Source organism: Meles meles, chromosome 8 (assembly GCF_922984935.1).
Source record: "Meles meles chromosome 8, mMelMel3.1 paternal haplotype, whole genome shotgun sequence".
Lineage (NCBI taxonomy): Eukaryota > Metazoa > Chordata > Mammalia > Carnivora > Mustelidae > Meles > Meles meles.
Genome location: NC_060073.1, coordinates 69,892,333 through 69,911,071, shown reverse-complemented (window position 1 = coordinate 69,911,071; position 18,739 = coordinate 69,892,333). Strand labels below are relative to the sequence as shown.

The 18,739-nt window shown below is 41.5% G+C and overlaps 1 protein-coding gene across 3 annotated transcripts in view; it reads left to right on the top strand.

Moving 5' to 3' along the window:
- RAB30 (RAB30, member RAS oncogene family) overlaps positions 1 to 18,122 on the top strand; it is a 77,475-nt gene extending 59,353 nt beyond the window's left edge. For all 3 annotated transcript variants that reach the window (XM_046016603.1, XM_046016605.1, XM_046016604.1), the window contains exons 3-5: positions 3,317 to 3,400; positions 9,237 to 9,420; positions 12,316 to 18,122. In XM_046016603.1, the coding sequence (XP_045872559.1) occupies positions 3,317 to 3,400; positions 9,237 to 9,420; positions 12,316 to 12,566 (519 nt within the window). In that variant the 3' untranslated portion in view covers positions 12,567 to 18,122. The remainder of the gene's footprint in view (positions 1 to 3,316; positions 3,401 to 9,236; positions 9,421 to 12,315) is intronic.
- The last annotated feature ends 617 nt before the right edge of the window (positions 18,123 to 18,739 follow it).

Here is an 18,739-nt window from a genome sequence, read left to right as displayed (position 1 = left end):
TTTTAAAGATTTTATTTATTAATTTTGACAGAGAGAGATCACAAGTAGGCAGAGAGGCAGGCAGAGAGAGTGAGAGGGAAGCAGGCTCCCTTCAGTGCAGAGAGCCCGACGTGGGACTCGATCCCAGGACCCTGAGATCATGACCTGAGCTGAAGGCAGTGGCTTAAACCACTGAGCCACCCAGGCGCCCATGGGCTGCTGGTTCTTAATGTGCCCTTTGAGAGTGCACTGGCTTTATAGCCTGGCTCAAGTTTTTTCAGCCATCTTTAGGGAGTCTGGCTCTGGGGGTCACCACCAGTCCTCCCCCACCTTGTGTGCTTCCTTTACGAAAGGAGCAAATGGTTTTGCTTTCAGTGTATACTATAAAAAACAGATTATTAGATTAAAATAGATTATCAGTCAATAATCTAAAGATGTTAACACATGAATCTGGACTTCAGACTAAACCCAAGTAGTAATTTTTTTAAAAACTCAAATACAAATTAAACCGAACCCCCTGCCTATGCCCTCTCACATCCTCCCAGGCAACTGAGTGAATCACTGTGGTTTAGAACCAAATATGCTGATGCTTTTAAGTCTATTAAATGGGAATGAAGCAAGAAGAGCGAAGGACTCTCTGAACGAAATTAAATGTTCCCTCTGGATTGAGCCCTTATCATATGATCTAAGTACAAGTTCCCTTTGGGGCTGCCCTTTTGAGAATTACTGCCAGAGATTACATGCCTGTTTTTATACAGAAATGAGTGACAAATCATTCTGAAGTTGACCTTCTTTAGTGTTTTCCTGGAAAAATATGAATGGCATCCTTTTCAGAATTATCATGCCTGCAACTTGCATTTGCATCAAGTGTTAGGTGGGAGCACTGAGCCTAGCTCTGCTAGGGCAGGGGACGGCGGGGTCCTGTGGAAAGACCACCAGCTGGAGTGCGGAGAGACTCAAGTCCTGGTCCCAGCTCTGCTTTGGCCCGTCCTGTGAGCCTGGGTTCAGTTCCCTCCTGTGGCCGGCCTCCGTGCCTCCCTGCCACATAGGACGGGCTTGGTGACCTGCAAAGCTACTTCCAGCGCTGACAGTCTGTGGTTCTGTGCAGAACTGGACAGGATAACACAGACAGCTTTAGGGCAGAGAGTCACCTTGGGAAATGCCAGGGTTTTTCCCAGGGTACACGAACCCACAAGAGAACTCGTGCTTTTTACTAAGCCCTGGCCTGGTGAAATCAAAAGTAAGAAGCTACCAGGCATCCGCGCTTTGTCAGCCACCAGGCTGTGACACTGGAAACTCCAGCTGGTTTTACTTCCACCTACCAGTAATCTTTTCTGCTTTTGGCAGGAAGACAAGCCTGCAGAGCTGTGGAGGAGTTTTTAGTCTCTTTGTTATCAAAAGTTCCCTTGACCTTGTTTTATTATCTAAGGAAAGATCCCTGAGAGATTATTCAGTCCCTCCTCTCGGTTTACAGTTGAGAAATTGAGGTCTGCAGGGATGAAATGACTCCTTAGCGTCATGCATCCTGTTAGTGGCGAGGCTAGGATTAGAACCCACGTCTCCTGCTTCTTGGCCTGATTCTTTTTATTTTCGGTGTCCTAACCTCTGAGACCATAGGGATCTGGCTTTTCTCTTTAAAAGCATAAAGTTGGGGCACCTGGGTGGCTCAGTGGGTTAAAGCCTCTGCCTTCAGCTCAGGTCATGATTCCAGGGTTCTGGGATCGAGCCCCGCATCGGGCTCTCTGCTCAGCAGGGAGCCTGCTTCCCGCCGCCCCCCCCCCCCCCCCCCCCGCCTGCCTCTCTGCCTACTTGTGATCTCCGTCGGTCAAATAAATAAATAAAATCTTAAAAAAAAAAAGCATAAAGTTTGTCATTAAAGGTAAAAATGCTTCCACTTTTGAACACTAATTTTTGCCGATAAGCACACCACCCCCTTTCTTTTCTGCTTTTTGTTCCTCCCAGCCCTTTAACTCCCCCCAAACAGTATTATGTTTGGTTTTGTTATTTAGCACTCAGTTAAAATGAACTGGATTCAGCATTTTTTGAGACATGAGGAGCTGGGGAACAAAATGATGGGGGAGACATTGGGAAGGATTTGTTTTATTTTTTGGAATTTATTAGACTGCAAAACAGCTGGAGCGATAAACTCGAAACTTGGCAGCCTTGTGTTTGAGCCAAACCAAAATAGAGGAAAATTGATTCAATATTTGTAAGTACAGTTATGAATGTTTATGTTTACATCTTTTGCAGAACATGCAATGGAATATTTTCTGTGGGTTTGAAGCTCAGTCTTAAGTTCAAACTTTAATTAAAGAACTCTCTTGTTAGGGAATAGACTTAATTAAAGATGCCCCAATCTTAGCTGCCAGAGCTCATAGAGTCCCTTTTACTTTAATTTCTGGCAATTCTCGTTATAAGTGAAGAGGGAATAGAAACTAGGCGAAGAACTCTTCCTTATTAGAATTCCTTCCCACCTCCCAAGTCCCTGCCTAAGCCTACAGGAAAAATTATATACCAGCAGTACATGTAATTTTGCTAAAATCCTATCTTTCTAGCTCAGCTGCCAGTCTGAAGTAGAGCTTTTTGCTTTGTTTTGTTTTGTTTTGGAATGCTCATTGAATTTGAGGCCGGAAGAGGGGGACTGATTTGCCTGAGGCCACACACAGAGCTCCTCCAGACTCCTGGTTTTTAGTACTGTTCCTACTTTCTCCCTGAATGATTTTATTTTCTTCCATGATTTTCCCAGTGTCAAGGGCCCCAGTTTCATGTAATTACATGTGTGGTACATTGCACTGAGGGAAGTAGTTCTCACCCTCAGAGCAGAGGAAAATTCAAAAGCTTCAGTCTCGTTCATGTTTCCCGTAGCGTGTTCTTGTTTGTTTGTTCATGTCAGTGGTTCATGCCTTAGGCTGATAACCAGTTTTAATCTTCTAGGATTTACCTCTCTGGGAGTACCTATCCATTTTGCTCCTCTTCTGACAATCCTGATCTCATCCCTATGGCTTCATGCTCTTATCCTTGTGTCTGAGTTCTATTTCAGTTTTGGAATGGGGCTCCCTTGCCCCTTCCCAGTTTTCTCCCTTCCCCTTCTCTGTCTTCCTCCCCATTTCACTCTTTCTTCTTTTAGCATTCCTCTCTCCTACTTTCTCCCTCCTTCCTCCTCCCCTCAAAGCATACATACAAAATTAAATTCAACATGGCTCCCATGACACTAACCAGAGTTCACAACTCAGCCAAAGGAAGGGGCTGGTGGTGATGCGTGGTGAGGGAGGAGAGGGGAGAGAATTTCATTTAATTGAAAGATTTGCTTAATTATTTTCCTTTATGTCCTCTTCAGGGTCTTTTCCCCCCAGGACAAGGAGCCACAATTGGAGTTGATTTTATGATTAAGACGGTGGAGATTAATGGTGAAAAAGTCAAGGTAAGATGATAAGTGTTCAATAAGGCTTTCATTTCCTGAGAAGAAGTAGTGTTATCGTAACACTTATTAAATCTCCTAATTGAAACCCACATTGAAAATAATATATTCAGCCACAGTAACGTATTTCCAAACAGAGTTCTTCTATTCCTTTGTAGATGTTGCACTTAAAGATGGGAAGACAGAGAGAGAAGGTCTAAGGCAAGTTGGTCCTGTCTCCTGTCATGTCAGAGCTTATATAAAAACAAGGAACAAATCCCCAAAATTGGGAGCTCCGGAGTTGGGCCAATAAGCAGTGCTACCTCTTAAGAACAGTGATCCCATGAGAGAGGCCACTGATGCCCACATTCGTTCTGGGTCATTTGGTCATATGAATCACCTATGGGAATTATTGTGTCTCCCACCATACCGCTATTGGTAACAAGGAGAGACCATAAAGGAGAGATCCAGGAAGGATCCATGATCTCTCTCTTTCCCCCCATGGCCTCTGGACAGTTTGGTACCTGTAAGAACCATGGTATGTCTGGTAATGGGAGAAGGGAGATAGTGTTTATTGAGCACCTAATACGTCCGTCGCACTGCTAGGTGCTTTTATATGAGCTGTCCTATTTAACTTATTCCTCACTGTAACCCCTGTGAGGTAAATGGTAAGTTATCTTCCTTTTACAGGTTTCAGAGAGATTCAGCCACTTACCTATCCATGGCTGCACAGTTAGGAAGGGAGGTAGACAGGATCTGAACCAGTTTTGTGAGCTAGCACATCCTCTTCCTCCCTGGGATCTCCCCTGCCAGGAGAGAAGAGGATGAAAGCACTAAGCCTGTCACTTTGAAGCCAGGACAGGAGGAAGGTGATGGGGAGAAATATGGCCTAGGACTGAGTTACTTGGAAGGAGGGGAGAGAGGCTATCTTTGGCTCTGTGCTCTACCTGCCTCTCAGAGTTAGTGAAATTCCATGGTCAGATCTTTCAGAGCTGAGTCGCAGGGCAAAAAGCAGTGTCCCTGGCATCAGCAGCACAGTGAAAACTGTGGCATCTGTTTTCTAACTAGATCCCAACCTAAGCACCCCAAGGCTTTAAATCCATGTCTTTTGTACCCTTCTCCCATACCTAGTACCTGCAGTCCTGCCTTCATATGCCACGGGAAGGGCAGAGAGGCTCCAGCATGCTCTTGCCACATTTCAGAGACACACAGAGAAGTGTGTAGGGAGGCTCCCAAGTCGGGGGACAGAAGCACTCCCAATGTCTCTTCCAGCCCTGACTCTTCAAAGTGGTTCCTTCTGCAGAGACATCCACACCGAATACAATAGTGAATGGAGAGCTAGGGACCCTGGAAAACAAAGCAGGGTGTGAAATCCAAGTCAGTGCCAACCAGAAAACTCAGAAAAATCATGCATTCAGGTGGGGAGAAGGAGCTAGGGAGTGGGGGTAGGAAGGAGACCATAGTGTCCATCCAGGAAGCATTGGCAGGAAGAGCCACTTGTAACCATCCTTGCAGCAGGTTGGAGGTGATCGCCACCCCTAGGAGTTGAGTAAAGATAACTAATGTTGCAGGCATTTTACTTCCAGAAGGTTTCCTGGTCATATACATATCTGTGTGAGTTCATTCCTTTGACCACAAATGTTAGTGCCTCCCATGTGCCAGGCCCTGGGAATGAATAGGGGTGAATAAGAAATGGTCCCCACTGTTAAAGAACAGGCTTATTTTTCTTTTCTGAATCCCCAGGTTCAGGGATTACATTCATTCCATTTTCTGCAAACCATAACCTCATTGTTAAGCACGTATTACACTCAGCTAAAAATCCATCTTTTCATAACCTCCAATGCTACCGTGAGACCCCAGCCTCCTCAGGAACGAGGTTTGTGTCTCACTCTTCTCCTCGTCCACAGCACAGTTCCTGTCCTCTCACCTCTTTAGGTCTCTGGACCTTCATCTTTAAAAAGTAAGAGTTGGTTAATCTCCTATATTAATGAGTCCTAATTAATATGCTAGAGTTTCTTTCTAGCCATTTATGTGGAACCAAGATCTAGAATGACCCTCCTCAACCCCATTGATCCAAGGGCCTCATTACCACGTGGATGCGTGAGGAGCAATGTCTTTAGTCTTTCTGTGGACGAGGCTAGAGCTGCCCAAGCTTCACTAGGGACACAGTTGTTGGCTCATTGTTGTCCTGGTTCTTTAACCTTTACTGAATCCCTCTTCTCAGTGATGTTTTAAGTGTCTTTTTGCAAGTAGTTTGCTGGGGTTCTCGGAGTCCCATAGAGGACTCACAGGTGATCACAGAGGTGATCCCACAGGATGGGAAAGAGAAGTCACTGGGGGCGTGTGTGGGATCACCTGCCTGGTGAAGGCCAAGGCAGCCCCACACCCCAGGCCTCTCTCCTGACTTCTCACCTCCCCGTCTTGGCTTCCCCTCTTCAGTTCTGTTCCTTTGCAGACAGCTTCCAGGATTGAAGGCAGGGAATCGAAGGTATTAGAAACATTCTTGTGGCAGTGAAGCCTTAGTTCCAAGTCAGTAAAGGCAAAGTTGAGGCCCTTCTCTTAACGTGGTCCGCCTTTTGAAATGACCTTGAGTAGACAATGCAATTAAAACAGATGTAGAATTTTCTCCTGTCCATTTTTTTTTAAAAAAAGTCTACCAAACAAACAAGAAACAAGTAAAACTTTAAGCTGAGCCTACAACACTGTAACCTTAGGAGAGTACTTATAAAGAGAAGGCTTGCTGGCTGTCTTTGTAATCAGGTATGTATTGCATAGATAAGAACGTCTTGAACATGTGCACATATATTTACTCATTTGACCATCTGTCCTTCCATTCATCCATCTATCCCTCCTGCGGTAGAGTAGATGATGCATGCCAAGCACTGTGTTAGGTGACGCAGTTTTGCCCTCTAGGAACTCATTGTCCCCTAGCTCAAACATTTTATCTGTGAAATCCGCTTTAATATCCTACTAGTCATTTAAGCAGAATTAGCCAGTCCTTCCGCCATCCTTTTTTCATGCAGCTAGCCATTATTCACATGTGTCCACCATGTACCATACTCTGTTAGGAAGGCACTGGGGTATAAGGTTCAGTAAGAGGCAGCCCTTGCCCTCCAAGTCCTCCCTCTGGCACAGAGGCACTCAAGTGCACCTGGGACTGTAGTGCGGGATTGCAACAGTAAGATAGGAGAGAGAAGTTAAAGGTGCTAAGAGTGTAGGCGAACAGGGGCACCTGGGTGTCTCAGTGGGTTAAAGCCTCTGCCTTCGGCTCAGGTCATGACCCCAGGGTCCTGGGATCGAGCCCCGCGTTGGGCTCTCTGCTCTGCAGGGAGCCTGCTTCCTCCTCTCTCTCTGTCTGCCAAATAAATAAATAAAATATTAAAAAAAAAAAAAAGAGTGTAGGCGAACAGTGTCTCCCCTGCTGGAGATAAGAACAGTTAGAAAGCCCATGGCTGCCTTCTAGAAAATATTTCAGTGGTTTTAACCCTCAGAGCTGTTCTCAAGATGTGCCAATCATGAGAACATAGTGATTTCTGATGATTGACAGTATTAGATTCAATGACAAGTGTTTTTCAAGGCTCATTGTGGTATGAAAACAATAGTCTGTTGTCCTAAAGAGACATCCTGGCAGAGGGGAACCATGTCCCTAGGTTGAAAGCAGAGCAGAGAAATAGCTTTTGTCCCAGCCAAAGCCATAACATCTGTATGGTCGCCTTCAGCACACACAGACTTTCACGTACATCATAAGGAGCAGCTGCGACTTCAGATCAAAGGAGAGCCTTGTGCCACTGCTCGGGGCTAGGGACCACTGGTCCCTCATTAGTCTTCCCAGCTACACTGGTATGAACAGAGGGTGACACCAACTAACTCATCCTCTTTGGATGCAGATGTATAGCAAAATCAGTCTCTGGGGGCAAAGGCAGCATGGTGGTGGGATGCATCCTCAACTGGGCATAGAAAACCTGGAGTCCCAGTCCCAGCCTTGTGGGTAGCCAGTGAGTAGGTGAAGGCGAGGCGTAAACCCGCCTACCTCCCTGGATTGTTGTAAAGATTAAATGAGACCTGCAATACGTATGTGAACATTTACTGTCTGCCAGGCAGGCACTTTATTTGGAGTGGGGGATTCTGTGAATAAAATGGACCATTTCCCCTTCAGGAAGCTCTCAGTCTAGTGAAAAAGACAGTTATCAAACATATTATTACAAATAAATGATTCAAGTGTGTTAAGTGCTATGAGGGAGAATTACAGGATGGGTTGCAGAAGAGACTATGTGGGGGTGAGAGGTGGGGATGAGGAACCTGGCCCAATTTGAATGTTCCAGAAGGTTTTCCTTGAAGCAATGATGTTCTCTTAATGGAGGTGAATCCATTTTGTGACATGAAGTTTATGCAGTTTAGAAGGGAACATTCTTACTGTTGATGTTATTTCTCAATGCCTTCTTGTCCTGCACTCAGAAGGCTCTGGAGTACGGCTCTCTTTGTAGTCTTCTGCTCTGTGCAGGAAAATCTGGGGAGAAATGTTTTTTATTTTCTTCTTTATTATTAGAACCATCAGTTGTTAGGTCTTATAACTGGTAGGTGACTTCAGAAAAATGCCTCCAATAGGCTTGGATATTACTAACATCTTTTTATAAAGAAATCCCTGGCATTCCTGGGTGACTCAGTGGGTTAAGCCTCTGCCTTCGGCTCAGATCATGATCTCAGGGTCCTGGGATCAAGTCCTGCATCGAGGTCTCTGCTCAGTGGGGAGCCTGCTCCCCACCTCCCTGCCGTCCCCTGCCTGCCTCTCTGCCCACTTGTGATCTGTCAAATAAATAAATAAAATCTTAAAAGAAAAAAAAAGAAAAAAAGAAAAGAAACCCCTGAAACCTGGAGATCAGGTGACTTGCCCACGGTCTCAGAGCTTAAAAATGGTGGAGGGGTATTATTTTATCTGCCATGGCATCGTTCCCATTTTCATTAACAAAGATAATATCTTATTAGAGTCCTTTGAGTTTTGATCTGGAAAAGGTGGTTGAGGTTGGATGTTCTTCAGCTCCAGTTGTTGCCTGAAGTGCCAGCAGTCACAGAACGACAGCTTGCTCTCTATCCCGACATTTGTAATACATTATTGTAGCTATGAGCATGAACTCTGGGACCACAATAGCCTGGTTAAACTGGCTCTGGGACATATTGGCTGTGAGACACTGAGCAACTTAATTCATCTCTCTGTGCCTGTTTCCTCATGTGAGAAGTGGAGTAATAGTACCTACTTCACTGAGTATGTTACATGTAAAATGCTTAGAGCTTGATACATACTAAATGCTCAATAATTTTTTTCTAAAAGATTTTATTTATTTATTTATTTGAGAGAGAGAGTGAGCAAGAGAGAGAAAGAGCACAAGCTGGGGAGGAGGCGAGAGGGAAAGGGAGAAGCAGGCTCCCAGCTGAGAGCCCGATGGACTTGATCCCAGCAGCCTGGGATCATGACCTGAGCCAAAGGCAGACACGTAACCGACTGAGCCACCCAGGCACCTCACAGTAAGTTTTTTTTTTAAATTAAAGAATGAAAGAAATTCTTAGGTAACATAATAAAGGGGGAAAAAAAAAACCCAAAAACAAAGTAAGCCCCTCTCCCTAACCAGATATACCTACCACATTATTTTTTTTAAAAAGTGGTGTTTTGTTTTTTGGGTTTGTTTGTTTTTTGGGGTGTGTGTGTGTGTGTGTGTGTGTGTGTATGTGTGTGTGTTGGTTGGTTTGTTTCTTAGGGCAGAAAATAACCAAGAAATTGAGTGAGGTGTTTCCATTTCTAAACTAAAGCAAGGCAACGCTCTCTTTTCTGCTTCTCCAACCCGATCTTTCTCTTACCCCTTTACAGCTTCAGATCTGGGACACAGCAGGTCAAGAAAGATTTCGGTCCATTACCCAGAGTTACTACCGAAGCGCCAACGCCTTGATCCTCACCTATGACATAACCTGTGAGGAATCCTTCCGTTGCCTTCCTGAGTGGCTGCGGGAGATAGAACAATATGCCAGCAACAAGGTCATCACTGTGCTAGTGGGTAAGTACGGACTAATGAGGAGGGAAATTGATTTGTGGTCATCAGAGAATTTATAATCACATAATGCTTATGCCTTGCTACCTTCCACTAACATAGTCCACAGCTATATAATTCATGCAGTCAATACTCAGTTCTTCTGAAATTGAGGAGAAAATGAAATGGGTCATATCCCAAGGCGATGGTTTAGAAAAGTAAAGTTGAAAATATTGCTGATTGATTTTTCTGTCAATGAAAGCTCTAGGCAAGAAGGTGGACTGCCACGAAAGTTATGTGGACTGCTAAGCATTACCCAAAAAATCTAGTTACAAAATCCTGGAAACTGCTGGTCTAGATGTAAACCTTATCTCAGAAGTTAATAAAGAATTTATTCTTAAAGTAATGGCTTATTGCCTAAAGAAATGGACTTTTTTTTTTCTTCTTCTTACATTTGTGCTGACTTGAGAAATTCTAACTTCAGGGAGAATCCATTAAGGGAAATTCTGCAGTTTGTTTCATCTTGTGGGTGGGTAGAACCTCTGTTTAGTAAGGCAGAAGAACAGAAAACAACCCGTGCGTTTCTGTGGTGACAAATATGCCCATTAACAATGGGATTGCAGTGACATGGCTTGGGTTGTTAAAAACTCTTCTCCTGGTGATGAAAAATGTTAATAATATATGGCTGTTAAAATGTTTTCTTCGTAAAAAGGAATATTGCTCTATATTCTAGCAAGACTTGAATTTGGAAATCTAGGTAGAGAATCTCAGAAGCATTGTTAAGTCACAAATTATGGTTAACAGTAAGCTAAGTAAACACTTAAACAGTAAGCATTATAGCTAGCACTCATGTGCCAGGAATCATGTTAGGAAATTTATATGTAATGATTCCTAATTTACGTATGAGCAAACATGGCCCAGAGAGTTGAAGTTCTTTGCCCAAGGTTGCAAAGCATGCTAAGAACAACTCCAAACCTTGTATCTGTCCAACTGCAATGTGCTGCTTTGTAACAAGTTGCTGGACTTTTCTTTCAGACGGCTGGCTTAAGTATCTGCCTCTCTATGAGCTAGTGCTCTGTGCCCACTCCTGAAAACCCTCTTGCACACTGGAGAATGTTTGTCATGAAGCGCTTGAAAGCACCCATCTCAGGACTTGGGCTTTCTTTCGATTCCATGAAAAACCCTTCAGACCTTGAGTCAAAGCATATTCCTTGGGATTCTGTCTAAGGAAGTTAAATGGAGATTTGATGGGAGATAATTTGTCCATTCCATATGAAAGAGGCACTGGCTTTAAAAAAAAAAAAAAAAAAAAAAAAAGCCTTTTTATTATGGAAAATTTCAAACACAAGCAAAAGTAGAAAAAACGGTATTAAAAACCCGCATGTATGCATCTCTCAGCTTTGACAATCATCAATTTATGGCCAATCTTATTTAATCTGCTCCCCCTTTATGTTGTCTCCCCTTGCTTTCAGATTATTTTGAAGCAAATCCCAGATGCTGTATTAATTCATATTTCAATAATTCAGTGTATAACTTCAAAATAGGATTTTTAAAGAAAGAGAACCTAAGCACAAATCCATTTTCACACCTAAAAAGATATTAAGTTCTTAATAGCATCAAAAGTTTAGACAGTGTTGAGTTCCTTGATTGACTTAGACATTTAAAAAAAAATTGTTCACATCAAAGAGCTAAATAAGGCTCATATATTCTCATTGATTTTTGTGTCTTTTAATTCTCTTTTTGCCTATAGGTTATCCCTTTCTCCCTTGGAATTTATTTGTTAAATCATATGTTTATCCTTCAGAGTTTTCAAGTCTGAATTTTGTTATTTCAGACCACCGTAGTATACTTTGACAAGTTCCTCCATTACTTGTATTTCTTGGAGAGTTGTAGGTAAATTTAGAGGCCTGGTCAGATGCAGTTTGTGTTTTTCTTTTTAGCGAATATACTTCCCAGTTGATATTCTGAGGTACAGTTCTCATAGTACAGCCAAGAAAAATGCTTGATTCCTCTTTGAAAATTTCCCACTTTTTAAAATAATGAGTTCTTTCCCTAGTATTTTCAAGAAGCAACTACTAAAATTTGTTTCTATTTTGAATATTATTATAGTGGAGCTGCTTCAAAGGGTCTCCTGAGTTCCTTAGATACGACCTTTTGACAATGACCTTGCTTGCTCTCTGGTGTAAGCATTCCAGGCACACTTGTGCATTTCCTGCCCCAGACTGGGAATTACCCATTTCTTCAAGAAGCACTGATTATTATTAATGTGAAGTTATATTTAGAGGCCACAACCAAATTGATAGGATTCTTCCTTATTAGTGGGTGGTCATTGCTTTTAGGCTTTTCAGTGGACAGACCTAGTGTGTGTGTGTGTGTGTGTGTATGTGTGTGTGTGTGTGGTGAATTCTGTAGTGACCAGAGGGGTTGTCTATTAGGCTCCACCAAATGCTCCGACTCACAAGACTACGATAGGCTACACTTGGCATGATGTTCACTTAGGTGGATACAGGACAGAAAATATGGCTTCATTGCAGGTCAGCATTTAGTTGGCTTTATTTGTTTAACAGTATTTCCTTGTGTCTCATTCCATGGCAGTATGCAGAGACATTCCTCACTGCTTTTTACAGAGGCAAATAACTTCATTGTGCTGATAGATGGACCAAATTCCATTCAAGCCAGTGCCCAACTGAGGGGCATCTGGGTTTGGTCCAGGTCGTTGCCATTACAAATGGCATTGATATCTTACACATTGCAGTAATCACAGCCACATTTGCTTTGCTTTACTTGCCCATCTGTCTGATTTGACTTCAGATATGAAATAGAATTTTGATGCTCCCAAGCCTGTAAAAAGTCCAGTGATGTGTCCTTTTTATTTATCCCTGTTTTTAATTTTTTTTTTTTTTTTATTTATCCCTGTTCCAGGCAACAAGATTGATCTGGCTGAAAGGAGAGAGGTCTCCCAGCAGAGAGCTGAAGAATTCTCAGAAGCTCAGGACATGTATTATCTGGAGACCTCAGCCAAGGAATCAGATAACGTGGAGAAACTCTTCCTTGACTTAGCTTGCCGCCTCATCAGTGAAGCCAGGCAGAACACACTTGTAAACAATGTATCCTCGCCCTTACCCGGAGAAGGGAAAAGCATCAGCTATTTGACTTGTTGTAATTTCAACTAAAGGTTGAGGCAAGGAGAAGCAAGAGGAATCAGCAGCTGCCCCGATGGGCCCCAAATTGCTGGGGGAGATCTGGTGATGACTGTGGCTCCTGCTCTCAGACCTTCTGATTCCCGTGGGATCCAGAGCTTACAGAGCATGGCAGGCTGAAGGCTTTGTCCACAGGCCAGCATTAGCAGAACATATAACGGTTTCACCCTTTTGCAGTCAGGAGTTGGAGCAAGGAGAAAATTGCACTAGGCGCTCCGTGATCTGCAGAGCATGTTGCTTTTGTTCTTTAAAAAAAAAAAAAAAAAAAAAAAGCAAGTAAAAGCGCATTCCTGAACACAGCCCTGGGGAAATGTACTGTAGGGAGATCCCTTCTGCACGTCAGTGGGTGCATGTAGGGGCTGTGCTTTAGGGCTTCTGGGGGCCCTGGTTTTCTTGTCTACCAGATAAACCAAAACTGGGAAGGCCAAGTACTGCCTCTGTGGTGTGTGTTGATGACTCCATGGAGACTTTGAAAAGTGTTACTTCTCTTGTCCACAGGCACTTTCAAGAACTTTGGGATGTAAAAATGAAATGAAACCTTTTCCCATGACCAACAGTTAACAATCATTGGTTTAATATTATAGATAAGCTCCTTTTGACTGCTTTTGGTGCTAACGAATCCGCTCTTTCACAGACCAAACAATTTAGTACATCGATGTCCTTAAATGTATTACATTGAAATAAAAAAAAAAAAAGGGAAGTCCATGAATCAGCACTCTTTCTCAAAGTCTCATTACTACCTTCTCTAGGGTGGATTTGTTGGAAAATAAAATATTTTCATGTTCTTTCCCCTCTAAATCTCTATTTTCTTCTTCTATTCTCTCATCTTTCCAGCCCTTTAAATAAATGAAAACGTTAGAAAATTGAGAAAAAAAAAATGGCTGGTGATATTCTAATGTAAAAGACTAGTTCTAAGACATCATAAGTAATACAAGAAAATAGACCTGATCTGACCAAAATACTGTGGATTAATGGACTGTGATGCAGAGTTCTAAGCAGAGCACAGTCCTTGATAAGCAGGTGACATCTTTTACTTCCTGGTACTATCCATCTTGGACAGACCAAGGCTTAGAATTTTGTACATGTTTTTAGTATGATAAGTGACAATAGCAACAGAGGAAAAGTCTCATGAACCATTTTTGTATCTTCAGTAACCTTAGAAAAATTCTGCTTGTGGAAGTGGGCGGAGCTGTCATTAGTTGCCTCCTTCGTGTTGTAAAGTTACTCTCAGACTCACGACCATACATTCTTTCCTATTTCTTTTTCTTTTCCTTTCTCTCCTGGTATCCCCATTCTTTCTTTTTTTAAACTCCCTCCCTTTACATGCATGTGTTACTGCACATCTCCAATTCAAATGGAGGTGTATATGCCTTTAATTAGCCAATTTTAAAACAAGACTCAAGATGGAAGATGTGCTGCTGGATATTTGTTCCTGTTTTCTTTAGTGCCATACTTTGATGCCTTCCAATTTGTTCACTGGTATAAATGCAAATTGGGGAAATAATTAAACCTGTATGCTGTTGATGCTGTCAGATGTTTCTGTAGCTTGCCACTTGGCATCGCTGAGGGATGAATAATGAAATAAGGGCAGGATATGCAATTTCTGTTGTGGTAGATAGTGGCAATCTTGGTCCTGATATGTTGATGTTTGAAAGGTGTTTAATTTTAAAGAAATGAGGTGCACAGAGACACGATATTGATAAAGTATTTCCAGTGTTCCTCTAGCGGATTTCAAAGTGAATCATCTCTCGTATACAGATTATACATATTGTATAAGGGATTGATACTTTTGGTTGGCTTCACTGTGTTTGTTCTGATCCTCTCCTATGGGTGAGAGAAAGAGATCCCAGAAGTTTGAATTGCTTTCATTTTGAATCTGTTTCTCCAGGAAAGAAAAGTCATTGTAATAAATACCAACCAAAATCATTTCTAATAATTGTTGCTTTTCCCTCCCTGTTTCTCCACTAAGCCAGCAGCTATGAAAGTACTCAGAAAACAAGTTGATCAAGGTGGGGAGTAGAACTTCTCTTTTTAAAACTGTGAGGAACTGTCTAAAGGTTTAGATTTATTGTCTTTTCTTTAGGGCAAAAATCCAATTCCCAAATCATGACTGAACTCCGTCTCCACAGCAGCAAGTGTGTTGAAATTAAAACTGCTTTGTGAACGCAGACAGACTATTAGGTTGGACAAATTTAGTTGTAGAACAACAGCTTCTAGGATTACTCTTGCATTCTGAAATTCCTATTCCCTAGGGCTCAGCTGCTTCAGTCTACCCTTGGTCATACTCATAAGGGGATTAGAAAGTTCTGCTCTTGGCCCCTTCCTTTCCTGTTACTCCTTGCAGGAGTAGAGATACATGGGAATTTAGAACTTTTCTCCCTGCCTTAGTTATGTGAATTCCAGATTAGGCCTTATGGACACTTGTTCACTGGTACATCTCTAGTTTCAGAACAATTCCTGACCATATTGTTGGTGCTCAATAAATATTAGTTGAATAAATGACTTAGTGCCAAGTGGAGGTTGGCCAGTTACATAGAAATTTCTCAAATAGAACTTGAGAAAGGATACTGATTAAATGTGGTTTTCTTAACCTAGACCGGAAACTAAACTCATTGGTTTGCTTACTGGTGGTCATTGCCATGGCAACATTTGCTATGACCCTTCTTAAATAAAAATGAAGTCTTCATGGTGGATGAAAAAGAGAATTGCTTCCTTTTAATTCAGCTTGGCTTGATCTGCCTCACACTAGTCTGTGTCTGCTTCCATTTTTTTCTTTTAATAAAGTTACAAAATATTAGGCAAAACTTTTCCTTTTCCAATGAAAATGCATCATATTTATATCCTAGAATCAGGCGTGGGAGAACCTGTGAAATCATATAGTTCTCTGACATTAATGATATTTTATTATGGCTTTGGGTAGTCTGTATACCTCATAGGATTTTGTGCTTTTTCCTTTACCTATATAAGGCTTTTTATGTTTTTATATTCCTGTTGTATTAATACTTAATTTTGATTATGCAGAGCCAATTGTCCTTTCTGCAGATTAGATTAGGCCATTAGGGTTCCTGGTCTTTCTTTCCCTGGTCTTTCTTTCCCTGTCTTTTCTACTCATTTCATGTTACCATCTCTTCCTGAGTAAAGTGGCAAGTGTAACTAGAAATGAAAGTCAAAGGGATTGATTTGGTAATGTGTCAGTTTCTGAAAAAGGGTGAAAACCACTGGTCAATATAATATATTTGGGTTAGGATTATTTATTTTAAGCAACTTAGATTTGTTGGAGAGAGGAGGCAGGATTTAACAGAGGAGTGGGTCCTATTCATGACTGCATACCTTTGGAGGACACTGGTGAGTTCCAGTGTTAGGTCAATGATTTGCCTCATTTAACTTCTTGGCTATTCCATAATTCTTCCAGATTCAGCATCAAATTTCAGTTAATGAATCATCTTGAATAGATAACAGTTGCAAGTGATTTTGAATTGCTCTCTTGACTAAATGAAAACATCTTTTTTTATAAACCAAGCCACATAAGATATCTCACAACTAGAAAAAAAATTTTCATTTTGTTCCCCACATATCAAAACAATGGCTCTAAAGATAGACGTTTTCTATTTCTTAAGCCTGCAGAACTCTGTACATTTCATAGCCTTCTGTTCTTTAGGGAATAGTGCCCCATTAGCTCTTTTAGGGTTTGCCCTTTGTTGTCTCTAGCTTTTTTTTTTTTTTTTCAACTGCAACTGGTTACTTACTTTCCTCAATGACGGTGCTGACAGATGCATTTTAAAGCAACTATAATACTTTTGAGACTTAACTAGAAATTCAAAGACAGTGAATAAGATGTGTATCTCCTGGTTCAGACAAACATTACTCCACACAAGCAATCTGGTTGAGCACTAATTTTGGGATAAGAGGGGGATGTGCTCTCTTTTCTTCTTTTCAAATTTCATTTCTGTCCCATGAGTATATTTGTTTAAAAGGAAATCTGCTTTCCCTTACATTTATCGCACTAGGTAGAAATCATACTGAATTAAGAAATTATCCTACCTTCAAACAGCTAATTAATATAGTAATCTTGGAACAAGAAAGATGACACTTCATCTTCTTCCCTAAGCTTATGATGTTGGAAGGTTATAGTCATCTCTAGGAACTATACTTTGAAATTAAAAAGAAACTGAAGCATAATAAAAATGGTGAAGAATTTAAAATTTATGACATCTGAAGAATATTTGAAGGATTTGGGGGAGAGTTAGCCTGGGAAAGAGAGAGGGATACAATTAGTGAATTAGAGCAAGACTCTGGTTCAAAGGGAGGGAATGAGGTCCACTGAGGCCATAGGGCCTCTCTAAGTCAGGGAGAACTCTCTCAAAAAGGTGGGTCACCATGGAAGGAGCTGCCTTAGGTAATAGGATGCATCAAGCAGATGCTAGATGATGAGGAAAGGATCTTAGCATTGGTTGGAGGTTCAACTAGATGACCTATTAATTTACATTGTAGCACTTTGCCTCTCATAACATGTTCAGTTAAATGTCTGTTAACCTACAGCTAATGATTTTTTTTTTTTTTTTAAGACTGCTTTTCTGCCAGTCTTCCTGGAAGGAGGTTGGTTACATGTTGTTTGGCTAAGAGACTGGCTTGTCATTATGCCCTAGGCTGGGACTGCTTTGTCAGTCCATTCACTGATGTCCAGTTGAAATCACAAACCGGTTCTTGAGCTAAAAAGAAGTATTGTTTTAATAGAAGTTATGTAGAATCATGGGAATTATGTTTTTGTCACGTGGCAAACATAGGCCAGGCTCAGTTTAGTGAATAAGTGGTATCCAGGATTTCAGACAGGCATTTTCTGCAGAACAGAATCTTCAGTTAAAGATGCTGTAATTAGACCAGTATGAAGTTTTGTAGCTTCCAATAGAGATGGGCTGGTGCGTTCATGGCATAAAGGAGACCTTAAGATCTGTCTTGGCAGAATCTCAAATGACATTTGGTTAGTTGGGTTGATTCTCTTGAAAAAACATGATCTACAAATTATTTTAATAGAACCAAGGCCAAATTTCTTCAGTAGAAAAAGTAACAAAACATGAATTTGCAGAAATCAGAGACAGCTATAAGCAATACTTACTAATAAAGCCCATGACTAAATGATTCTACCTGCAAAATAAGTTGCATCCCTGTTAAGCTGATAGATGGGTTTTCATTAGTCTTTATAAGTCATTGGTCTTGCATCAGTATGGTGAGAAACACTTGAGTTTGGGTAAAACTTTCTTTGACTCCTTTAAATAAGAGGTTAGAGCACAAAAGCTAGCCACCTCTTTAATTGAGTTACTTAGGTGCATGAAACAAATTGTTAATTTCCACCGAATTAGAGCAGAATTTTTGGAGATGTTGTGTTCCAGTTCTTAATGGAATCCTTGATGGGTTATAACTTTAACACTTCAAGGAGTGTGTGAAGGGGGGAGGTGTGTGAAGGGGGAACATCAGGTTAGATATGAGGAGTCCTAGTACTGCCATCAATTAGCTGTATCTTTATGCAAAGCATAATCTTTTTTTTTTTTTTTAAGATTTTATTTATTTTTTTGACAGAGAGAGATCACAAGTAGGCAGAGAGGCAGGCAGAGAGAGAGGAAGGGAAGCAGGCTCTCCGCTGACCAGAGAGCCCGATGTGGGACTCGATCCCAGGACCCTGAGATCATGACCTGAGCCGAAGGCAGCGGCTTAACCCACTGAGCCACCCAGGCGCCCCAACAAAGCATAATCTCTTGAGGATCAGTTTCCTCATCTATGAGATGGACTCATAATACCTGTCAGGATTATTGTGAAAATTAGGTAAGATAAATTGAAAGTTAGGACAGTGCTCAGTAGGCAGTATGCAGTCAAACATTAGTTCTTTTAAGGGCAGATTTTGGATGGTCTGATACAAGTATAGATCCTTAGGTCAAAACAAAGAATCCATTTCAACTTCGAAGAACAGAGCACCATTTCTGAAAGGGCCTTAAAAAGAAGTCACTTATTTGCTCCATCTTTCTGCCCCTGGGCATTACTGTCGCCCCAGAGTCTCTTTATTTCTTTACATATTTCAGGAAAGGTAATCTTGCACTCTTTCCCAATGGACAATTCCAGGGTTGCAAACTCCTCATTATCAGGAAACTTAACTT